At 37.5% G+C, this 16,808-nt stretch overlaps 1 protein-coding gene across 1 annotated transcript in view; it reads right to left on the bottom strand.

Moving 5' to 3' along the window:
- Positions 1-16,808, bottom strand: part of NAV3 (neuron navigator 3) — a 580,735-nt gene that overhangs the window by 236,317 nt on the left and 327,610 nt on the right. Inside the window, exons 2-3 of the mRNA XM_061206367.1 lie at positions 16,219-16,336; positions 15,539-15,591 (exon numbers count right to left, since the gene is read on the bottom strand). Coding sequence (XP_061062350.1) covers positions 15,539-15,591; positions 16,219-16,336 — 171 coding nt within the window. The remainder of the gene's footprint in view (positions 1-15,538; positions 15,592-16,218; positions 16,337-16,808) is intronic.

Genomic DNA, 16,808 nt, shown 5'->3' on the forward strand with positions numbered 1-16,808 from the left:
TGTGTCCCTAGGTCTGAAGTGGGTCTCTTGTAGACAGCATATATACGGGTCTTGTTTTTGTATCCATTCAGCCAGTCTATGTCTTTTGGTGGGAGCATTTAACCCATTTACATTTAAGGTAGTTATCAATATGTATGTTCCTATTACCATTTTCTTAATTGTTTTGGGTTTGTTTTTGTAGGTCTTTTCCTTGTCTTGTGTTTCCTGCCTAGAGAAGTTCCTTTAGCACTTTTTGTAAAGCTGGTTTGGTGGTGCTGAACTCTCTCAGCTTTTGCTTGCCTGTAAAGTTTTTAATTTCTCCATTGAATCTGAAGGAGATCCTTGCTAGGTAGAGTAATCTTGGTTGTAGGTTTTTCCCTTTCATCACTTTAAATATATCCTGCCACTCCCTTCTGGCTTGCAGAGTTTCTGCTGAAAGATCAGCTGTTAACCTTATGGAGAGTCCCTTGTATGTTATTTGTTGCCTTTCCCTTGCTGCTTTTAATATTTTTTCTTTGTATTTAATTTTTGATAGTTTGATTAATATGTGTCTTGGTGTGTTTCTCCTTGGATTTATCCTGTATGGGACTCTCTGCACTTTCCAGACTTAATTGAGTATTTCCTTTCCCATGTTATGGAAGTTTTCAACTATAATCTCTTCAAATATTTCCCAGACCCTTTCTTTTTCTCTTCTTCTTCTGGGATCCCTAAAATTCAAAGTTGGTGTGTTTAATGTTGTCCCAGAGGTCTCTGAGACTGCCCTCATTTCTTTTTTCTTCATTCTGCTCTGTGGTAGTTATTTCCACTATTTTATCTTCCAGGTCACTTATCCGTTCTTCTGCATCAGTTATTCTGCTATTCATTCCTTCTAGAGAATTTTAAATTGCATTTATTGTGTTGTTCCTCATTGTTTGCTCTTTAGTTCTTCTAGGTCCTTGTTAAACATTTCTTGTATTTTCTCCATTCTATTTACAAGATATTGGATCATCTTTACTATCATTACTCTGAATTCTTTTTCAGGTAGACTGCCTATTTCCTCTCATTTGTTTGGTCTGGTGGGTTTTTACCTTGCTCCTTCATCTGCTGCATATTTCTCTGTCTTCCCGTTTTTCTCAAATTACTGTGTTTAGTGTCTCCTTTTCACAGGCTGCAGGTTCTTAGTTCCCGTTTTTTTTTGGTGTCTGCCCCCAGTGGGTAAGGTTGGTTCAATGGCTTGTGTAGGCTTCCTGGTGGAGGGGACTGGTTTCCGTGTTGTGGTGGGTGGGGCTGGATCTTGTCTTTCTGGTGGGCAGGGCCACATCTGGCTGAGTGTTTTGGGGTGTCTGTGAACTTGGTATGATTTTAGGCAGCCTCTCTGCTAATGGGTGGGGTTGTGTTCCTGTCTTGCTAGTTGTTTGGCATGGGGGGTCCAGCACTGGAGCTTGCTGGCCGTTGGGTGGAGCTGGGTCTTAGCGTTGAGACAGAGATCGCCGGGAGAACTCTCATCAACTGATATTACGTGGGGCCAGGAGGTCTCTGGTGGTCCAGTGTCCTGAACTCTCCTCTCCCACCTCAGAGGCTCAGGCCTGACATCAGGCTGGAGCACCAAGACCCTGTCAGCCACATGGCTCAGAAGAAAAGGGAGAAAAAAAGAAAGAAAAAAAATAATAAAAAAATAAATAAATAAAATAAAATAATTAAAATAAAAAATATTTAAATAAATACATACATAAATACATAAATAAATAAAATAAGAAGAGAGCAACCAAACCAATAAACAAATCCACCAATGATAACAAGTGCTAAAAACTATACTAAGGTAAATGTAAGAATCAAAAACAAGTCAGTCACAGACAGCAAACCCCAAGTCTACAGTTGCTCCCAAAGTCCACCACCCCAACTTTGGGATGATTCGTTGTCTATTCAGGTATTCCACAGATGCAGGGTACCTCAAGTTGCTTGTGGGGATTTAATCTGCTGCTCCTGAGGCTGCTGGGAGAAATTTCCCTTTCTCTTCTTTGCTCGCACAGCTCCTGGGGTTTAGCTTTGGTTTTGACCCCACCTCTGCGTGTAGGTTGCCATCAGGCATCTGTTCCCACCCAGACAGAAGGGAGTTAAAGCAGCGGCTGATTCGGGGGCTCTGGCTCACTCAGGCCGGGGGGAGGGAGGGGTACGGATGCGGGGCGAGCCTGCGGCGGCAGAGGCTGGCTTGACACTGCAACAGCCTGAGGCACACCTTGTGTTCTCCCAGGGAAGTTGTCCCTGGATCATGGCACCCTGGCAGTGGCGGGCTGCACAGGCTCCCGGGGGTGTTTGGATAGTGACACGTGCTTGCACACAGGATTCTTGGTGGCTGCAGCAGCCTTAGCGTCTCATGCCCGTCTCGGGTGTCTGCACTGATAGCCGTGGCTCGCACTGGTCTCTGGAGCTCATTTAGGCAGTGCTCTGCCTTCTGTGGGCAGCAGACAGGGAAGGAATCCCCTCTCCTCGCACACCCCAAAACAATGGTCTCTTGCCTCTTAGGCAGGTCCAGACTTTTTCCCGGAATCCCTCCCAGCCAGCTGTGGTGCGCTAACCCCTTCAGGCTGTGTTCACGCCGCCAACCCCAGTCCTCTCCCTGGGATCCGACCTCCGAAGCCCGAGCCTCAGCTCCCAGCCCCCGCCCATCCCGGCGGGTGAGCAGACAAGCCTCTCGGGCTGGTGAGTGCTGGTCGGCACTGATCCTCTGTGCGGGAATCTCTCCGCTTTGCCCTCCACACCCCTGTGGCTGCGCTCTACTCCGTGGCTCCAAAGCTTCCCCCCTCCGCCACCCACAGTCTCCACCCGGAAAGGGGCTTCCTAGTGTGTGGAAACTTTTCCTCCTTCACAGCTCCCTCCCACTGGTGCAGGTCCCATCCCTATTCTTTTGTCTCTGTTTTTTCTTTTGCCCTACCCAGGTATGTGGGGAGTTTCTTGCCTTTTGGGAAGTCTGAGGTCTTCTGCTAGCGTTCAGTAGGTGTTCTGTAGGAGTTGTTCCACATGTAGATGTATTTTTGATGTATTTGTGGGGAAGAAGGTGATCTCTATGTCTTACTCCTCTGCCATCTTGAAGGTCTCCATTCATCATTTATTAAACTTACTTTATGCCTAGAATTGTACTCGGTGCTACAGATATAAATTTCAAGATATAGCCACTATTCTCGTATATTCTAAAGAGCATTGATTTCTTTCCAATATTTTCCACTATTCCCACAAAGAATGGGAGTCATTTTTCAGAAATTTCTTTGTCTGATTTCATAATTGTACATTTATCTTGGCCCTTATGAACTTGCTCAATATGAACATGGCTAATTGTTAAATCACAAATTGGATTTCAAATGAGGAAAACAGGAGTTTTCATTATCTTCACTTATGAAAACTCTAGACAGTCATCAGTGTATGTATGCTTTCAAATTTTTTTTAAACCTGAGGGTCAATATGTGTTCTCAACATATTAAACACAGAGTGTGTATTGCATATATTTGGACTTATTCATTTCAGTGTTGAATGAAGTAGTCCAAAAAAAGAGTAGTGTTTTTAATTAGCACAACTTTTTTTTCCCGCTGTCTACAAGAGACTCACTTTATTTATTTTTATTGGGGTGTAGTTGTTTTACAATGTTGTGTTAGTTTCTACTGTACAGTGAAGTGGAGTTCCCTGTGCTATACCGCAGGTTCTCATTCGTTATCTGTTTTATACATATTAGTGTATAGTGTATATATGTCAATCCCAATCTCCCAATTATTGAACTCATGAACTTTAAGTGGCATGTTTGATGCCACCCAGCCTTTCAGTATTTTTACTACAAAACTAGGATAATCTGTTTTGGAAGATGTAATTGGAGGCATCTTTCACAATATTAACAAAATTATGCCTTGCCTATTCATAGGTTTCTTTCATTTTTACTTACGGATATTTAATGGAAATTACATTCTGAGTATGATTAGTATCAATTTGAGATCAGTTTGTGATTAAATGTTAACCATGGCACCAACACTTAACAACAAGTAATCAATTCATTCAGCCACTATTGACTGTTTATTATGGGCAAACAGCTCTACTAGATGGTTAAAGGATGTAAAAATGACTATAAGGTCTTTGCCTTTGTGAGCTGTGTGAGCTTGTAAAATAGCTGAAGAGACGGAAAAAGATTCATAAATCACCATAACACAAGGCGTAATCGTCCAAAAAAGAATTATAGAGAACACTATAAGGCAGTGAAGAGAATAGATTTATTAATTTTCACTACGGATCTGGTGAAAGCTTCAAAGAAGAAGTGTCATATGGATGCACAGGATAAGTCTGAATTCTGAGAAGGTTAGACAAGCTTCAGAAGGGGGAGCAGCCGTGCCCAACAGAGCAGCTTAGAGCAACACACAATTGCTCAAAAGGATGCCTGAAAACAGACCATGCCAGCCTTTCCTTTCTGCAATTATGTTTACAGAGCTGAATTTGGCCTGGAACTGAAAAGGCTCTGATGCCCCCTGGGATCCTAAAACCACTGCAATATAAAAAGTTAAATAATTGTAAACCAGGTAGTAGGCGTAATATTTCAAAGACTGAGTTCTCTCTACAGACACAACGCATCCTGGTTAGGGCATGTCTGAGGTACTGCTGCTGTGAATCATACACAGAGAATGTGTAGAAGAATATAAAGCAAACGTAACTTTCATTCTCTCCGATGGTAAGTTCTTTTGTGACTTGTGCTATTTTTAATTAACGATTCTTCCTATTTTTCATGATAAACATACACTGCTAGTATCATTATATAAATTAATTACATTTGATTTCAACCAAAAATAAATAGATAAGTTTGAGCAAAATCCCATCCTATCATAAAATTCAAATAATTATATAGATTTTAGCCAAAGATTTTAATATAACCCTTTTAAATATAAATGTTTGGAGAATTAAAGTAAAATGCAACAGTGTTTTTGCATTGGTTAAAAATTCTTAAGATGTTTGCTTTCATTCACTCACATAACGATTATTTATTCATTGAGACATGTCCAAGCCCTTAAAAATATATGTAGTCTCACAGGAGAGATAATTCCAATGTAATGTGATGACTGTTATAATCAGAGAAACACAGACTCCTAAAGAAGCATGCAGAACAGTCTATTCACGATCAGAGGTAAAGGGACTAGGAAAGGAGAAAGTTATTAGTAACTAAGACTTCTCTGTCATGGTTACAAAGATACCTTCTTCTGAAGTTGCCATAATTATAGCATTTTTCCAATGATAAAAGTGTTGATCAGAGAATTAAACTGAGATGCTCAAGGTTACACAGAGAGAATATGTCAAAAACAGAGCCTGCATCATTAACTCCCACATTTTTTTTTTCTGCTTCAAGGGAAGCCTGAGCTAGTCCCTGAAAGGTTAGGAAGGGTTAACCAAATAACAGGATGTGGGGTGAAGTGAACCCAAAGAAGAAGCAATATGTGAACTGGTCAGGGTTGAGAAACACCGTTAGTTAAGGGACTGGGGAATTCAGAATAGCCAGGGATATTAAGAGTTGAACCCCACTTAAATCTTTCTCCAAAACGTCTTTGTTTATCATTGCGAAAACAGGACCCTCCAAAGGCTGGCGGCCTTCAGTAGGTTTCAAGAAACTATGTTGGAGGAGAGATCAGGCAGAAGGTCTCCAGGAACAAGTATCTTGAGATCTAGAAAATCTAGCGGCAGAAGACGAGGCCATAGAGATAAACAGGGGCTAGATGTGGAACATCTTCCACGTCTTGCTAAGGGCCTGGGCTTGATAGTGAAGCTCAGGGCGCTAATGGTGTGTTTGATGCGAAAGAAAGAAATGGTCAGCGTTGCACTGAAGATCTCTATTTTATATGACCACACAGTATATACATAGGTTTATAGATAGAAATTAATAAAAGTTTCACAAGTCAATTTCTACCCATACTATCTGCAATGCGCTCTGATCTTTAAAAAGTCTATTTTAGTGTATTTAATTTTAATATGTCATTTGTAAAATATTAACTTCAGAACACACTAGGTGAACAGGCCACACTGTGAGGAACTGGATACCACATGTCAAGAAGAGAAGCATGGGAAATGGCTTGAAAGCCACTTTTTCCTCCACCACTTAACAACCCAGCACAGGAAGGGAGTTCACACACAGTTTTAAGCATGGAGGTTATTTACTCCAAATGCAAAACCCTTTTTTCATCTTTACCGTAGACTCTGGTAAATTTGATATTATTTTGACCATTCAGTAGAGCCTTAGAAATGACATACTTTGTACAAGTTTACACAATTAATAAATAGCAGATCCAGAATTCAAACTCAACCCTGTCAGTCTCCAATGAAATCACCATTTCTGCCACATTATGCTTCCTACCACTGTAATTTAGACATTCTGACTGAGCCATTTCCAGCTTCTGACTCAAGCTCTCTACATGATTGACAGGCAGTTAGGATACAGGCCTGGCACAAGATAGGTGCTCCATAAATATGTGGTTGAATGTAAGGATGAACTTGTGTAGTGTGAAAGAAAGGACAGAAAGAGTATGCAAAATCTATTTGTTCCATACATATTCTAAGTTCATAAGGTTTAAATGATTCCAAATGATTTCACAACTAACCAACACATTTTTATCTCCCGGTAGATGAACATACAGAATCAATGAAGTGGCCACAAGCCAAGGAACGCTGGCAGCCACCAGAAGCTGGAATGGGCAAGGAATGGATTCCCCCTACAGTCTCTGGAGGGATCACAGGACTGCTGAAGCCTTGATTTTGGCCCTGTGATACTGATTGCAGACTGCTGGCATCCAGAACAGTGAGAGATTAAAGTTCTACTGTTTGAAGCCACCACATCTGTGATAATTTGTTATAGCAGTCACAGGAAACTAATGCAGCAGAGCAGTAGATTCCAAAACTTCAGCAAGCCTAAGGGTCAGCTGGGATCTGTAAGCATGCAGAGTTCTAGGCCTTGCCCTCTGAGGTTTGATTTGTTAAGTCTGTGGGGAGGGGAGGTGAAAGGCACAGTTTAACTTGGTATTTCATGTCATCGAATGCTATGTCCCATGTTTTCCTCTCCTATCTCAAGTTAGTTTGTGTTGTGGCATAGGGAGAGGTAGAGATAGAAATTTTGTTTAGCTCTTCAGTTTGTTTTTGTGTTTAGTTGGTCTGGGGTTAGCTACAAGGAGTCAGTTCATTAATTAAGCACTATAGTATAATAATTTAAAGTTTTGCAGTCAAATAAATCTGAGTTTGAATCACAGTTATGCAATTTATGCACTGTTAGAAATAAAGTTTTTACTCTCCTGAAGCCTCAGCTTCCTTATCTGTGAAATGAGAATGAAAGCAGTTCCCACACAATATATTATGCGAGGATTACAGATGTTTATGAAGAGCTTAGCTCCATACTAGGCATATGTGTATCTATGTCTGTGTGTACATGTGTGTATGCATAAATTTTCATACTAGGAATGCTTTATATAAACACATATATAACAGAAGTATGTATGTGACTAGATAGATAGATAGATAGATAAGGGTACAGATATGGAAAATTTATTAGAATTTTATCAGATAAAAATTATTTTTTGTTTAAAATTCTATATTCTGCTTTAACTGACTTGGTGATTAGAGAATAATGAACATCATTTAATATTAGTTGCCAATTATAGATGATATTAAATCTTCATTATAGGCTATAATTGCCAATATAAAGTGTTATAAATATAAAATTATAAAATACTATGTCAGTACTCATTGACCTGAAAATATACTCTGTAAGTTTTTAATAATTCCTGCTTCTCGGTTTGTTTCAGAGAACAAAACAAAACAAGGAATCTTACTCTCTTATTATGAAGTTATAAAACCATTCTAAACAAATAATATCTGTTTAAATATAGGGCTAAAGTTACATATAACAATTAATTATTTTCCAAATGCATAATTTCACCACAAAATTTATAAATCATTATTTATCTCATATGCCCACACCCTCTCCCAACCTAACTAAAGCTTTTATTCCTGCCATAGATGGAAGAAACAAGCATAATATTAAAGAAAAATGCTCATTTATATTGCAAGTTTGGAGGGAGGGTAGGGAGGGGAGGGATCCAAACTTTAAAGAAGAAGGGGAGGTGGGGAAGAAGGAGAAGGAGGGGGAGGGGGAAGAAGAGGAAGAGATCAAAATCTCAAGACTTGAGTCCCAGGCCGTATTTTTTTAAATGCATTTGTTAATAAGTTTTAAAGCAATTTGGCCTAGACTCAAATAGACATGGGACCAAACACTGATTCTTCCACTTACTAAATAGGGACACAGGCAGCCTCAGTGAGACAAGTTCTTTTGTAGGTTTGCTATGATGACTCAATGAAAAATGCAAGCAAAGCATCTAGTATAGCACTGGATAAAGATGGTTGACATTCAACTTGCAGATGAATCAATAAGCGATACTGATATGGCTGAACTCTCAGGTCCATCTCTGAAATTTGATGCTTCTATGATATGATTTCATAATATTTTTTTATGTTTGAAACATGGCTAATACAAATCAAACCGGCAATACAATTTTTCAAAGTGTAACCAGACATGTCATGAATTTTGTCTGTGGCTATCCACACAGGTCAGTTTAATTTAATTCATATTAAAATCATTTAAATATAATATCATAAAGCAAGTAGATTGGGTACATCTACTGATTTTCAAATAATTTATCTTATCAAAGATATACTTCCCAAATGATTATACTGAGATCAAGTGAACAAGATTCCCCCATTTCATTTCCTTTTTCTGTCCTATGGAAGTATTTTTTAAAAACATTGTTTAATCACCATAGGTTTTTAAGCTAAGAATATCATAGGTCATATTTAAAATGGCTTCATATCTTAGTGTATTGTTTTCCAAACTAGGGTTTTAAAAACTGCTCTTATTTCATACTTTTTAGTACTGAGTATTAAATTTCTCAGTTAATTTTCTATTAATTTCAAGAAGGGGGTTGAAAAAGATGGAGCAGTAAGTTCTTTTAAAAAAAAAAAACTAGATTAGTGAGGGTAATAAAACTAAAATTACGAAAGGATTGCTACAAAATATGTTTTCTAATACAAGGTATGATGGTATTTTGTGTTTACTCAGATAGTGGCTTATCAGTGGGAAACAACTTACAGCATTTTAAGTCAAAACTATCAGGATAAAGAGCATTCTAAATGTTTAAGAAAGTGGTTGGTATTTAAATATATAGTAAAAATATTAAGTACATTTGCAATTTTTTATGTATAGAATAAAGCTTAATAACTACCTGCAAAACCAGAAATATTTTATATCTTGTCTCCAGAAAGAAGGAAAAAATCTGTACGTGGAATCTGGTGTCCAACCCAAAGGGAGTTACTTAACTTCAATTTCTATTTGTCCTACTAACAGCACAAACCAATTTAAATACTGATACTCATAAGAAAAACATTTACACTATTTATTCTATAATATAAAATTAATGTAGAAAAGCATTCTTGTATCTTCAGCATTTATTTAATTTATGAATGGCAGACCAGATAACTTCCATAAAAATATTGTTTTTCGTTGTAAATTAGACGTAATATATTCTCAGAAATGACTTTCTTACTTTACTATGAATGTAGTTTTAAAAAGCTATAAAGATTGAAAACCCAGGTATATCTATAAGATGAAATATTGAACAGAAACCGTGGTCTTCGGTGTTTCATTAAATCAATCTAGCAAGTCGGAGTTCTAACAGACTTTAATCAGTTTAATTTCCTCATTGCAGAAATGAGTGAAAACTCTGAGCATTTACTGAATTCTTTTTCCTGGATCATCTAATCAGAATTAGAATTCCAGTGACCACTGTCCTTTCAACATGACACACTTACTCTCAGCACTCCCATGTTATTTCAATTACTTCATTCAAACTTTACAAGTATACAGAGCAACTTCTAGAGACATGAAACTCAGTTTTAAAAATCATCAGGGTGATATTCTAATCATTTAATATAAATTTCCTAATACTTGTAGTTTATGCCTATTCTTCTGAAGTGTGAGCCTAAATAAAAATAATGAATCATTAAGGAAACTACAAAGTAGAGATTTTCAGTTAGTATTTCTTTAGAGATCAGAGCTCTATTTGTAGCAAAGCATTTGTCTTCATTAAGCTATCTTTTTCTAGACATTCCAGAAGATGAACAGTTTCAAAATGGCAGGGGATCATGTGAATGGACTAACTTAGCAATATTCCACGCCTCTGAGTCATAGTGCTAGAATCCTGCAGTGTGCCATTTATAAGATTTTATTAAACCTTTAGAGCATTCCAATATTTTAGCTCTTCCCTATTTGGTTAGGAGCCTCATCTTCTTATCTTACCTAAATAGATCCTTTAAAAGGGCAGCAATAACAAGCAGTGGCTGAAAGAATTAAAACTTAAAAGGACAGCATAGTGATAAAAGAACAGGATACTTTTTCTATCAAGAATAGTTTCACTGTCTGGATTGCTGTAAACTATAGAAATGGAATAAAGATGCCTGTGAAATCCATAATGGTAATTATTGTGGCAGCCATAACCCTGTGGGACATGGAATCAGAGAATTAATGGAAGACTAAAACCTAATTTTTCATCTCCTAGGAATAGAAAAGGGTAAGAGGCACAAGTTTTCCAAAAATCTGCATCTCAGCAAATTTCAAACAATATGATATGATAGAAAAGAAGGGAGAATGTTGTGGCTGAAAAAACCAGTCGAGCTATTAGAGTGAGGTGAAGGGAGGAAGCAGCGAAGAGGAAGGACAGGCTGGGAACCACACCCTCACCTCTACCCCACCATCTAATTCTTGGTTTGCAACTATTTCACATGATCAAATTTCCTAACCCCTCCATGCATTTATGAAGATTATTAAATATCATGGCCTAGTTTATTAGCACCCCACTCTAACCAACTGAGCTAACTGGCCAAGTGCTCTAATGGTCTATTTTAAAATAAAGGAAGTTTTGTTTTCAAAACAACTTTTCCTCTACGTGTCTTACATTTTTGTCTAAGAACCTTGCACTTGTGCCTCTGCATTTCAAATACATGTTGGGCATTTTTTTTCTGCTATTTTTAATCTGCTGGGCATTCTGGACGTTCCTGGTATTTATAGTTGGCTAATTTATTTCCTCATGTAATCTCACCAGAGTTGTGGCATGCAGCATATATTTTGAATCCTGATACCACCCACCTAGAAATTACTTAACAGGTGCCATCCATATTAGTAACTTCATATTTGGATGAGGTTAAATATAGTGTTGAATAAGCTCCTACAAACTTAGTTCTGTTTTTTTCAGGATGAGTTTGGTCTCAAACTTATTAAGGAAAGATAGCAATAGATAGCAGTTGAAACTTGGAATAAATATGAATCAAAACCTCTCAATAATCCTGCTAATAAAGACAAGTTCATATTTTTCTTAAATATGTGCCCTTTAGCCAATGATATTTGAAAGAATTTTGGTTGCATTTTCTTTATCTGCTATAAAATACTATAATCAATGTTTTTTCTTTATATTATAAGGTAACCATTAGAGAACGACATGGAAAAGAGCACATTAATATTATCTAATAGTCTGAAGTCATTATCATATTGATTTGAATTCCTTCCATTTCTGCGTAATCCACTAACAAATACCACCTCTTCAAGCAATCATATCCTCTTATGAAAGGAAAGTGTATCCCCATTGTTTTCCAACATTAAATATTCCACACAGACTTCAAATCTCCTCCTCTGCCACGTCCCTGAGGATCTGGCATGGTCACTTGTCTCCCCATTCCCCTGGATCCTCCCCTCTCCCTATTGCTTCCTCCTTCTCTGCCGACTTCCGCCCTTGCAAAAACTCCCCTCACCTTGACTTCCTCTCAAACTATATATTTTTTATGCATCCTTCAATAGGAAAGTCCTGGAAAGATCATTCAAGACTCAGGGGATATCTGCACCTCTCAGCTATTCTTGAACACATGATCACTCTACAGAAGATGTTTACATGAAGGTCATTAACGCCTGTCTAATTACCAAAACTAACTCTTCTGCCTTCTGGTATACCAACCCATTGACTAGGTAGCATTTGACAGCATCTGCCACATTTTCCTCATCTTACTTTGCCCTGTCCCACTGGGTTAGTCCAAGTATGTATTACAGCTTAAGCTACCATAGCTATCCTAAGGATTAACAATCCATATCTGTTGATCCACTCTCTCAATGATGGGCTCACTTTCTCACCACTCTTTTCACCCTTTTCTGACTCCTTCACCTCTGCTTATCACATACATGTTGGTATTCCTCAGTGTGAGAACCTCAGCTTTCTTCCTTTCTGACTTTACACAGACCTCCTAGAGATCTCATCCTTGGCCACGGCTTCAACCGTTACCTACGCAGTAGGTATATTCTAACCAATACCTTACTTCTGGCCTTTAGAATCACATGCCTAATTGCCTCCAATAACCTCCTGCTTGACATTCCAATGGATACATCAAATTCTACTTGTCAAAATCTGAATTTGTCCTCTTCTCCTCTTCACCTTTTAGCCTGTTTTCTCCCTCCATAATAATCATCTGGTTTAATGGTAACTATTTACTCATTCAGGCCAAAAAAGCGGGGACCATTGCATAGTCCCTATATTTTTCATCTCCCATACCCAACTGAAGGCCAACACTTAAGTATTCTACAATGCCCAGAAAGCACCTGGGGTGATCATTTTTTTTTTTTTTTGATCATTTTCAATATTTACATCAGATCAGAACACAGCCCAGCTTTAAAAGTCCTCCAAAGGCTCCTCAATCAACTTAGAGTAACATACAAATTCCTTCCTTTGGTCCTACATGATCAGGCTTCTGTCGTCCCCTCCAATCACCTCTCACTGTGCTCAAACCGCAGTGATCTTCTGCTTCTGGAACACACCAAGCTCATTTCCTTCACATTCCTTTTGTTCTTCCCTATTAACACTGTTGCTATTATTTATTTGAATATTTGCTCCTCTGATCCTCAAGTGTCCCTACACCTGGTGCCTTATGTGCTCAGTTAATATTGCCTAAATATGAATAGCTGGCTGTTATTCGTCAATATGCCATACATTCATACCATGAGAGAACTTCTATTACTAAAGGCTGAAAATAATCCAATAAAGGTTACCAAGTTTGAAATTAAAAAAAAAAAAAAAAGACAATTTGTAACTAGAAACAGTAGCAGACCTAGTTTTACCTTACCTTTTGTTATTAAACATGAATGCCAAACAAACGCCATGAAAAATCAGATATATAAAAAGCATTGGCCAAGTAGTTCTATGAGTAAGGACAGTGCTCTACTGTTACTAACACAGCACTGCTTGGTTGTTACACAATAAAGAAACAGGCAACATCCTGTTTGGAAAAGATGTATGAAATTTATAAGCCTAGTCATGCTATCATAATTCTCTTTCCTCTACTTTCTTGTCTCAGTTAAAATCTGGAATTTTTATTCATTAATAACATAGTACCGATGCCAATTCTTAAGAACAGAGGCAAAAATAATTCAGCCAAAAAAGTTACATTTGTGTCATATGTATTCTTCTGAATCACCTTATTGAAGGCATGCCAATTTCAGGTTAGAAATTCAACCACATCAAAAAAAATGAGGTTACAAGTCATTGTTACTCAAAATTCAGTGTAATTCTGACTAAAACTTTTTGGCTGGAAAAAAAAAATCACCTATTTTATAACATTTGCATTTCTCAGGTTTTGGTTTTTCTGTTTTTTTTTTTTTTTTTAAATCAGAAGCAGAAATATCAACATAACATGTATACTAGATGTTGCATGACATTTGGGGGCTAATAAGGAGCAGGAAGTAATAAAATTAAGAGAGTCTTATACTCATGAGAATATTTTCAGATTTGTAGAATCTTAGGCACAGATGTTTCAGACAAATATCTAAGGACTGCATCTCTATCTATAGTTATGAGTTTTAAAGGTTTATTTGTTTATTATCTGTCATGAAGTAATAGCTTGGCTATTTGTTGAACTGTAATCAGAATCAAATTGGAATGACAGCAGAGAACATAAGAGTTTTAGTATCCAACATCTCTTTATGGTTGAAATAATGAAAGTAAAACCAACAGTGTTGGGTTTGAGAAATAACATATGATATTCAGGGACTATAGAGCTTTTTAATATAAAGCCTTAAAAACCTTTTAACAGGTATTAATTCATGAATGTGCTCTTTATAAAGTTTGTAGCAATACTATTCTGCATTTCCATATCCGTTTAGGTAGTAAAGAATGTCCATAATTATATGGTATTATCATGTCATAATTAGGGTTCATTTTACAGATGAGAAATCTGAGGCTCAGAGAAGTTACGTGTCTTTCCCATCATCGTGCAGCTTTTATTATAGCAGGGCCTAAAGGTATTATAACTACTTCCAGTAAAACTTCAGGAAATAACTATAATTAATTTTAATAGAGTCATCTTTGTGCCCAGAGTAATTAGATCAGGAAGTTTCCTTAAAACTGAAATGTTTTACAGAGAATCTTTCTTTAGAGTGATTTTTTTCACAAGAGCGACACAGAGTTCATGACACTGTAGTAGGTCCTTAGAGGAGTGCTTAAACACACACACACAAACACACACACACACACAGACGTGCTAGTTAATCACTCTTTAAAAATAAATTCTTTTTATTATTTTGGATTTCAGTTTTCTGACATTAAATAAAGCAGGTCAGCAGGTCAAAGCAGTTCATCATTTTTTTCATTCTTCCAGTTTCTGTCAATTAAGTACTCATTATTTTTATTTTAAATGCCTATTCTATGCTAAAAAGAGTTTTGGAGGAAACCTCATCTTGTGGATTTTGGCTGTCATTCCTGATTATATCTGCTGACATAACTTCAGTTAAGGCATTTTGGTTTCATGTTGTCCTATAAAATTAAGTTGTGGCTGTTTAATTAAGAAAGGGGTGGGTTTTTATCTCAGCAGTTTATTAATCTATTATTTTATTATAAAACTCTAGGCTTTACCAAGTGGTAAAAATAAGAGAGGGCTGGGGGACAGACAGACCTCTAGATCGACAACTTTCTGGAAAAGGCTATGAATCATATCTCCTAGTCAGTCCCTGCTCAGCAAAATTCCAGCAGCCTGCCCTTAGAGTTATTTCCAAAAGTGTTGAAGAGTCCATGTGTTTACATTGGACTTTGTTATGAGCGAAGAAAATACTATTCGTATATTTTTAAAATGCACATGGCAACTTTTGTTCTTCAAACCAGTTGTTCAGACAAAAAGGCTCCACTTAAAACTGGAAATGGGATTTATTGCCACCAAGACCAGTGTTAAATTATTCAGACATCAGAACAAAAAAAAAGGTCAAGAATCTGATAAAACACCTGGAGATTGGTTCTTCAGGAGTCATACATATTCAACCGTATCGTTGTTATCACTTCTTCCTAAATTGCACCCAAAGAAATATATATGATAGAATATGATCAAATGGTTTCTTAAACAAGGAGAGAGACATGCAAAAGAAACTTCTAGTCCATTTATAAATGCAGTTAACTCTGGAAGTGAAGACAAGCAATATATTTAGAATAAACATGATTCTTACCATCTGAGATTGACTCCTAGGACATCCATTGATATCTTCAACTTTTTCATTTGCTAAAGCCAAGAAATAAAATGAAAGAGAGAAAAAAAGGATGACATGCTTAAGCCATGAAGTGAAACACAAAAAAAGGAGACTAAGAAAAAAAGAAAAAAAAAAACACCAAGCAAAATGCTGGTGCTACATTCACTCTGTCTCCTAAGCCGTGTACAAGAAGACACTCTTGTTAGCAGCCGCCAGGTCCATATGCACAAATCAGGCAAATAAAAAAAAAAAAGTGAGTGAGAAGGAAGTTGCTGCTAATTCCTTAGCTTGTGCCAAATGACTGCTGGCATGAAACCTTTCACAATTGTCCCTGCTGGATCAGGATATAGTTTCAAGGAATCTCAGAGTGTATGAGTTGCTCCAGCTAACGAAATGCACACATGGGAGACATATGGTTTAATGAAGCGTTCATTTCTGACAATTCAGTGTATGTAAAGATACAGTTCTAGCCACTTAAAAGTATGGCCAAACTGCCTTTTTCAAACATTCTCACATAAACATTTTAATTAAATCACGGGGAGAGCTGCATTAATCTCAGAGACACATGGACCAAGTCCCTAAGCATCCAAATTAAATTGTATTTTACCAAAGTGAGTGGGCGCAGAAACTCATGGCTTTTCTCAGAGGGCAGATCTTACCAATGATCTGGATGATTTCTGCTAGCAGTACTCCATCTGCAATGTCTTGCTGCAAATCCTTGATCAGCCGCTTGTGGCCCGATTTTGCCAGGTAGTGGTTGGCCCAGTCTGTGTAAATCTGTTGAACAGAGGGAGGGAAGAAGTGAGATGGGACGAGGGAAGAGAGAGGCAATAAAAATGCTTAAGACAAATGTTGGATTCAAAGGGAAGTTATTCTGGATCACATTCCAGCTTAAGGAGTCATAGCTCCAAAGGAAATAGTTGTAAAATAATTTTTAAACAGCTCTTTCCCCCACTTATCTCTTGTTTCAAAGGGGGATGACTCACTCTTTTTTCAAAACCCGGGACTAGTCACTTGTGACACAGCAAAACTCCCTTCCTGGATGACTACTGAGGAAGCTCCTGTTTGCAAATCAGTTTGAGTTTTTACTCTCTTGCCCCTGGTTCTATCATATTGAAAATAATCTGCCTGTCCTTGTAAAAGGAAGCCACCTGGATTGATTTATACCAGAATCTTACTATAAAAATGTGTGTTTCTCTGAGAAGACTTTATTAAATTTGTCATGTGAGATACTGTATGTGACAATATC

Source organism: Eubalaena glacialis, chromosome 11, assembly GCF_028564815.1.
Source record: "Eubalaena glacialis isolate mEubGla1 chromosome 11, mEubGla1.1.hap2.+ XY, whole genome shotgun sequence".
Classification (NCBI taxonomy): domain Eukaryota; kingdom Metazoa; phylum Chordata; class Mammalia; order Artiodactyla; family Balaenidae; genus Eubalaena; species Eubalaena glacialis.